Source organism: Coffea arabica, chromosome 4e (genome assembly GCF_036785885.1).
Source record: "Coffea arabica cultivar ET-39 chromosome 4e, Coffea Arabica ET-39 HiFi, whole genome shotgun sequence".
Classification (NCBI taxonomy): domain Eukaryota; kingdom Viridiplantae; phylum Streptophyta; class Magnoliopsida; order Gentianales; family Rubiaceae; genus Coffea; species Coffea arabica.
Window position 1 is genome coordinate 1,051,383 of NC_092317.1, and position 8,976 is coordinate 1,060,358.

General features: G+C 38.0%; 1 protein-coding gene across 1 annotated transcript; it reads right to left on the reverse strand.

Annotated features, from left to right (window-relative positions):
• Positions 1-982: 982 nt before the first annotated feature.
• Positions 983-8,620, reverse strand: LOC113742868 (exportin-T-like). The gene is made up of 15 exons (XM_027270879.2): positions 6,574-8,620; positions 6,316-6,405; positions 6,107-6,196; positions 5,648-5,752; positions 5,217-5,276; positions 4,462-4,524; positions 4,299-4,394; positions 3,709-3,873; positions 3,087-3,260; positions 2,940-3,005; positions 2,768-2,866; positions 2,200-2,346; positions 1,602-1,785; positions 1,448-1,495; positions 983-1,345 (listed from the first exon to the last, which is right to left on the reverse strand). The coding sequence occupies exons 1-13, from the start codon at positions 8,299-8,301 to the stop codon at positions 1,696-1,698; spliced, it is 2,973 nt and encodes a 990-aa protein (XP_027126680.1). The 5' UTR covers positions 8,302-8,620; the 3' UTR covers positions 983-1,345; positions 1,448-1,495; positions 1,602-1,695.
• Between the last annotated feature and the right edge of the window lie 356 nt (positions 8,621-8,976).

The following is an 8,976-nucleotide window of genomic DNA, read 5'->3' on the forward strand; positions in this document are numbered from 1 at the left end:
TCATTACGGTTGTTTTGCGATTACAGCGGCAAAACCTGTTTTTAATGGAGAAAGATGTAGGTGAATTCCATGATTCTCCCCTATGGCTTGAAGAGGCCATGGTTGCAGCTAAAACTTTTTACTCAGAGCTCTAATTGTAGTACAGCAAATGCACTTGTTATCACTCCAAATTAGTAGCAAAGAATGTTAATAGCTTGAAACCTCAGAGGTAGTTAAGTTGCTTTGCTTTATATGCTATTGCTACTGAAACAGCAAACCTTCTGGCCGTTGCAATTTGCAGCTAGCCGTTGCAAAATCTGCCAAATAACTGTTGCATGGCACATCTGGTGCATGCAATTTTTTGTATTGCACTTACCCCCCCTCAACTTTACTAATTAGTCCAAATCATTTATTCTTCTTTGAATCTTCTACTAATACAACTTCTGCAAAGGGTAGCTATGGAATAAAAATACCTTCTCACACATGAAAATAATATTTTAATCTGATTTGGACTGGATTGTTACCACAAAATCAAAAGCAAGGGAGGTAAGTGAAATTTTGAGAACCTCAGGGGATGTCAGTGAAAGTGTCAGAAACCTCAGGGGAGGTTTCTGAAATTATCCCTTGAATAAAATTCAAGGATACATCCTTGGGAGTCCATTTTTCAGGTGGGGCCAACAAATAGTTTTCGCAGGAAACACAACCGCAGTTCGGCAAATATCCATTAATGGGTTGTTTTGTACACGCTACGCTGCAAACCTTTCGCAGAAAACAATTCCTACTCCCACCAGTGAATATTTCTTCCCCTCCCTTGAGAAGTTGGGTAACCATTTCAAACTGTTTTTGCCAGGATCAACTTTGGCATGAAGAATAAATGCATTTTTCTCATCAAATACATCATTTAGACCCAGGCTAACTAATTTCATTTTATAAAATAAAAAATGCATCTGGGCATGCTACATGCCATGATGAAATAGATCTTATACTAACTCAAGGCAGAAAGAGCAACCGAACACGCCAATAGACATCTCAAATATGTACTGTGAGAATCACCTGCAAATCCAAAAGTCGGAGGCTAATCCATTGACCAACAAATGTGAATCCCTTAACATCCCTCCCCAATGCTCCAAAAAAAAAAAAACAACAACAAAAAATTTCTCTTTCTATACCACAATTTAGTTTCTTTTACATCTTAGAGCAGCTGCAAAAATCCTTCAGATGTAAACACCCGGGGCAAGTCTCTCGATCTTATCAGGGAACTGTCAAAACTGATGCACAAACAAAATACTGCTGCTGACTGTTGCTTCATACACTCAGCACTGGGAAGCAATAATAACGTTTCTCTCTCTCTCCTCAAAATTTACACCTATTTACCATATGCAACAAAAATTTATTAGCCACTTTGAAGGAGGCACAAACTCATACTCCATTAGGTATGTTATTAGACCAAATTCTCAAGAGCTCGTACCTCGCGTTTTATGAACGGCAAACAAATCATATTTACAACAAAAGAACCCTGCAATATGCATTGACACAAACAAGTCAATAGAAAGGGGAGAATAAGGCTCCAGTGCAAATCAACATTAGTAAAACTGCAGCAAGGATGCAAAATCATCATGTACCTCTGGTCGGTTATCTTGGACCAGAAGTACTGCATCCAACAATAGGAAGCGTGTAGTGAGGATACGCCGATAGATTTGTAATTTGATGGCAATGTTATCTAAAGACCAAGCTGCCATTATGTTGGACTCTCAAATTCTCAATCACTGTCTGGTAAAATGATTTCAGAGCCTTGATGTCATTACCCTGACCCAAAAAAAAAAAAAGGATGAGCAAGGAGAAAGTTGAAATTATACTACCAAGGATAACAGAAACAGCAAATCAGCTTTTTCCAATTTCAAATAAGCTGCTTGTAGCTTAACTAAGAACCAGCCCAAAACACTAAAGACCACAAATGCTCTATAGATATAACATGAGGTTACCCCATTTATGGAACTAATTTGATATCTGTGTCAATATTTTATTTTAACTACAAATCCATCTGCAGAAAATTTCGAAGCTGAATAAATCCACGAGACTGCATTGAGGTTCAGTTCCTATTCACTTGCTTGTCATTTAGTCCACAAGCGACCTCAATCTACATTTGCTACAGAACCAGAAGGCCCCATGGGACTAGCAAATCCCTGACCAAATTAAGCTAATAATCCTGTGATTTTATACCTGCAACTTTTGACAATACTGCTGAGCCAAATCTTGAGGGCAATGGGCAGCTGGGAACCCTTTTGATACAAAATGGACAAGGAAATCATTGCCATATTTCTCATACATAACCTTCTGAGCCAATACTATCTCACCAAAAAGAATAAGCTGCCAAAGGAACGAAGTAAAGAGCTTCAAGTTGGTAAGAGATCATTATAATAATAGAAAGCTTCTATTGAGCAAATTTATTTCCTGAGAAAATGTAAATTCTTCCACATTACAGCATCTCATCATTAAGAAGCAGAAGAAGAAAAAGACAAGGTTTGGTGGATAAGCCATAAAATTCTTTATATAGTATCCAAAAGGAAGCTATGCATTTACTTGTCCTTTTCAGGGGTGACTGTGAGTGAGATAAACATTGTAGATCTTAAGTGTTAGAAAAAACATCTAAAGAAATCCAAAAAACACTAAAGTCTAGTAATATGAAAGCAAGAATGTTAATGACCGCAGCTTACACCATATCCATATGCAATACAAACATAATTGTGCTGGTCAAAACAATACTTCCATTTCAAGTGCATTAACTTACAGTATTTGCATCACGGAACTCAAAGGATTTGTCAAGCACACTGTACAAACAACAGTTTATTGCAAATGCCTCAATTACAAACTTCTTGAAACCAGGTACCTACAAAAGAATTGTACCTCAGCACAAGAAAATAATTCTAAAGGCTGCAATAATACTTTCAGGGCAATGTTACCTTTTCTTCACCATATGGTCTGGCACTCCAATCTTTAATTAGTCTGATAAATATTTGCACACATGCCTGAATAAGAGGAAATGCAACCAAGTAAGCATATCTTGGAGGAAAACAGACCTTCAAATTGACGGTTTAATCAGCACAAACCTTTCTGACAAGGATATCCTTGTGGCCACACGAGGTAGATAATAGCAATTGCATCATTGGGTCCAGATAGACCCTACTTTTAGGGGAAAGGAACACTGATGATAGATCATGTGTAGCAATCACGTGAAGCAATGTATAAAATGTTCGCTGAAGCTCCTGTAATTCACGGATTTCCTGGACATTCAAAAGCGAAACTTATCATCTTGAATGCACTTGGGAAGATAACAGTGGGGGTACTTGACTAAGCACTCTTTCAACTAAAACATCCAAAGCTGATACCAATAAGGGAGGAGCCCAATATTGATTTAACTGCAGGCCATTTCTAATACCAGGCCAGAGCAAACTCTAAATGAATGAATAAATCTTGTCATTAAGCAACAATTAGCTTCATCTCCAGCAGTTGTTCTTCCCAGTTCCCTAGGTTAAATCCACACACCCCCACCCCCCCCCCCACCCCCAAAAAAAAAACATCTAACAAATGAAAAAGTTGATCTGGCCCCTATAAGTTATTCTTAATGTGTAGTACACGTAACCTACCACCAACCCCAAACCCCTAAACCTCCCTGGCTGAATTTGATCATACTCCAGAAAAGACACAAAAAACTTTGAAAGGTTCAAGTACCTCATTATTTCCACCAGGTCCTAATGAAAGGGGCTCCCTTGGAAGAATATTAAACACCCTACCAGCAATAGCAGGGTAAACTTCATCCATTATGTCCCCAACTGCAGTGTTGAATTTGCATATGAGCTGATTCAGCAAAAGCATAAAGCCTAAAAGTTCTTTTGGCTGCAAGGCAAGCATGAGGAGAATCATGAAAGTTGGTCATGCTACAAACAAAAAACGGTATCATAGATACTAAACTTCACAGAAAGACCCGAGGAGGACAATATCAATGCCATCACAACTGTCAACGAGGCAAATGATAAATTTCTCCAGCAATAATCTAAAAAAGGACTATGGGAATGTCAAGTGCAAGAAGTATTCACCATTCACATATAATTATGTTACAATTAGGAAAGCTAAGTTTGGGTCTGATAGCTACAGCTTCATATTCAATTCCACTCAGTCACAAAGATAAATTAGCACAATCAGGTATCACACAATTCAATTAAGTAACAACATAATACTCATGTATCAACATAGCAAAAATAGTGTGGCAACACAAACTTTTTTGACGTCTCAACAGGTGAAATTTAGTAGGCATCCTATACCTCGCTTTCAGCAAGCAACTGTTCCAAAGCCTTTGGAAGATAAGGGAATACAGATGATCCTAAGGTGTCCACCATGCGATGAATGAATGATGTAACCTGACAAAGAGCTGGATTAGCAAAGGAAAATATAATTCAGCAATAAAGCAAGCGCTCCAAATCAAACCTTGCTCCGCAGGGGCTCTGTTTTTGGAAATACAACAAGAATTTGCAGAAGAACATCCAAAGTCTGAAGAAAACAGAAATACAACAAAAAATCAGTGCAGTTAAGAAAACCAAACACATTACTGCCAAAATGCAAAAGAATTTGATTGCATTATCACGACCAATAAATACCATCACCGAGTTGGGCATAATCAGAATGCTCACTGTACTACAAATCTTAACTAAAGCAGAAGCAAATTTATAATGACAAGCTTCTCCTATGAAAATGAAAAATTTTTGTACCAAAAGAAATAAGAACAAACTTCTCCTAAGAAAATGAAAATTTTGTGCACCAAAGAAATAAGAAAACAGGAGGAACAAAAGGAAGAAAGATAAAGATGAACATATTCAAAGCACAGTCAAATAACAGCAAAACCCCAACTGGAGGAACTAAAAATGGTTGTTCACCAATCGGTGACCCAGACCAGCAGGTAACATACAGCCACAATCCATCAGTACTTTTTAGCTAAATAATTTTAGATAGCTGGAAACAGAAGCTTTTACTTTTGGCATAGGTATGCAGACACAGAAGTACACTAGATAGATGTAGAGCAGACAGAAACATAAAGGTCATCAATCAAACACTGGCCTATCAGCTTCTTAGATATCTACTATAAAAGTTGAGCATAACAAAAGGTTCAAAAGCACAACTGAATCATAATTAGAAAGTGATTATTTGCGTTAAAAATTGGTTCAAAATTGACTTAGAGAATAAACCTGCTTGAACATTGCGCCAATCCCAGGGCGACTAGCAGTTACAAGACGCTCGCTGAAGCCCTGAAACCCAAAGACACCACAAATGACCAACTATTGCATATAACCTCAATCATTAGCAGATCATGAAGATGAACCTTAGCAAGAAGCCTAGGATGGCAAGCAAGTTAGATAAAACCACAAGAAGAATTTTGTTTTTGTGTTTTTTGTGTGTGTGTGTGTGGGGGGGGGGGAGTGAATCTCGCAAGCAGCAGCTTCTAAGTTCCACCCAAGAAACAACAAACTGAAGTCAAAATGTAACTGCTGACCCACAGAAAAAGATGGAACAGAAAGAAGCAGTAAAATACATAAACACTAACTCAAAAGCAGAAAAGGTAAATGCAAATAGCACATAAATTCAAACCACAAAGACAATTCAGATGATAAATGAATACCTTGCTGAGGGCATTAATGGCCATAATTATCTGTTGAATAATTGCAATCTTCGTCGGAGATTCTTCTTCATTTCGAACTTTAGCATTCAAGAGAGCCTCCTCTACCTGCTCAAAATGCATCACTTTCAGTTACTGAAGTCTTAAAAAGGAAATGATGCTTCATGCCAATCTTATACCAGACAAAAATAACACAGAATAGTCGAGATAGGGAACTAATTTATAGTTTCCATAAAGGGCAAAACACAGTCGCTCTGACCCCATTTTGTTCTATAATACTAGTGTAGCCTTGACCCTGCAACATTGTGAAATTTTCTGCCCATTGAAACCCATGTAGGCCATAATAAATCAAGTTTATGATTGGACCAACAAATGTCTGTGTAGAGCACATGTGTGAGGAACAAAACAAAAAAGCATGGGAACTATATAATTAACATCCTTAAAACAACGTGAAAACCTCACCTGGTGACAAAGAGGAGTGAGCAAAGCAGAAAGATAGTCAGATTGCTTTCCCAATGGTACTTCTTCCATTCCGATTAATAAGCCGATTGCCTGCAAAGAGTTGAGGAAAGAAATCAGAATGGCAAAACACAGCTTTTTCAAACAGAAAAAGAAGTATGAACCGTCACTAAGGTAACAAATCTCTAGCGCAGATCAGACAAAGAATTTACCTCAAAAATGTGACTTCCATCTTCACATGATGAGTGTTCTGTGGATGCAAAGCCCATGCTCGTAAACTGAGCAACTTTGTCTTGCAGACTCTGTAATGTGTGTAAAATTATTACAGAAAGCAAATTAAATAAATACCAAATAAAAATGAGAATGATTTATAAAGGTGAGAAGCATGATTTTCAATCATCAAATGCCAAATAAGAATGGCAGATGACCTATAAGGATCAGATGCTCGAGAACTATCAAATTTGAAATACCTGCAATATTGTCTCGATGTAGGGCAAAAGTTTTGCTTTCAGCAATTTCACAACCCTCATGAAAAGGTAACTAGCCCTGCGACCTACATTTATATTTGGATGGTGTATGCCTCTTTCATCAAGAAAGGCACCCAACACCAAAGGTATATACTGTGTATTTTCCTGAACAAACTTCAAATACCTAGTTATGGTTTCCAAATACACAAGGGCGACAAGCCGATTAGAATGGCAAGGAAACCTTGTAGATAAAAGCATCGGCACCAGTTCTCTCAAAAGACCACTTCCAGTTCTGATCATCTCATCAGTCAATGATTCACCTAGAGCATAAAACAGTGAAAGTGCAGCTTCTACCTCTTCAACATTTCTTTCGTCAGGAGATGCAACAGCACCAGCAATTGAGTTCCTAATAAAAACCTGAGTCACATCAGGTGCTACACGTCCTATACTACGCAGCAGCACAAGTAGATCTTTTCTAAATTCCATCATCCTGTCTTCCTCTTCCCTCCCAATTTTGTCCCATATATCAAGATTATTACGATAAACAGGATCAAAACACATATGAACACGAATTACTTCCAGCATCTGACCCACATGAAGAAGCTGAGCGTTTGTCAGCAAAGATAGGTTCTTCATTGTGCCAACATAGCCAGAAAGAAACTGCAGGATGCTGAAAGTTGCATCTACCTCACAATTCTGCATTACATAGAAAACAGAAGGCATAACCGCATTTAAAATCTCCACTGAGATGCCCTTACCATCCTCAGAGTTCAACCGCTTAGAACATTCCAAGACCTCAGTGGCATACCCGGTCAGCAAAGAAGCAACTCTAGAAACCAAATCAGAGTCATTATCCTCTGTAGCTACCAAACCAAAAACCCTACTCATGTGTAAGCTCTGCAAAAGGTTAAGCTTGGATTTTGGATCCATACGCTTAGAAACAACTGCAATAACACAAGAGGCAGAAGCTCCACGGACTTGATCCGACAATCCATTAGACAGAATTAATTCAAACAACAATTGAAGAAAGGCATCATTTGCTATCAGCCCGATGTCAATCCAAGTAACATATCTCCGAATACAATCTAAAGCGCTAATACACAAGTCAGGATCCGAAGCCCTGTACATTGACACAATGTCATACCACACCCTAACAATCTGCGGTATACACTGCTGCCTCATGGCATCCTTGATACGCCCCGCAACAGCCACCTCATCCGAACTACGCGGATAGTCCATACTAATTAATTCATCATCCAGTGCATTTAAAACGCGACAAAACATATCAATAACCACTGGCCCTTTCCTAAGATTTGGCAAATAATCGATAAATACTGAAGCCCAAATCAAGGGGTACTCGAAATAAATTAGACTAACAACTACCTGAGCAAGCTTATTCTTAATAAATGCTGGACCCTCCAAAACCCTAACTGAGTTCTTATCATCAATAGTCTCATAACAAGCCATGGAAAACACCGATTTTCGAATAAAAGACTTCTCTTCAAGGCTCATTGATGAGTATCGAACCTGAAGGGCACCGTGCAGGCATTGCAAACACCAAAACTGAACTTGAACTAGTTTACTAAAACACAAACGCTCTATACATATGCTACAAAGTGAGGGGGACTCCTTAATTTGCTGACAAAAGGCAACAGCTTGTGATTTTAGCCCAGAATCAACGCTTCCAGATTCGTCAAAACTAATTAATATTGCTTTCTCGAGATCATCCATTAAGAGTCTTTAGAAACGCTAAACCCTAAACCCTAAAACTTCAGCCTTTGATCACTCGTCCCCAAAGAATTTCAATCCAAGGCTTTTAACCTTTTCTTTTCTTTATCAATCTTCCTGTTTAATGTTTGAATTTCTTTGTCCAAACCAATGCGAAAAGACAAATACAAATTGAATAGAACCCAATGCAACGAATTAGTGAAGGCTTACCTGTAAAAAGACTCTGTTTTCTGGTGAGAATGATTTGAAACGATAAGGGTTTGAGGAGATGAATGAAGAGAGTCTAGGGTTTCTGGTGTTTTTTTGTATTTATTTAATGTATATGGTCTCTCCTTTTTAATCAAATTTTATATATTTATTTGGACTGGGGCGAGGAAGTCTGTGACTTTGGTCCTCAGAGGAGAAGACTGCGAAGAAAGGGCTGTGAATGAATGTGATCGAGGAATGAAGAAAGGAGAAGACGGAAGCTTTTCAATAATTCATCTTATATAGTGCTCTAAACTAATTTTGACCTGTAGAAATAATGCTGAGGGCAAAACAAATAACTATTTTTATATGAAAGAATTTAGTGTAAAACCTTTATTTAAAAATCATCTCAATCATTAGTAGCTTTTTGAATACATTTTTCAAATTAACTTGGTGGTTTTTAATGCTTATTAGTGGTTATGCAGGTAACAT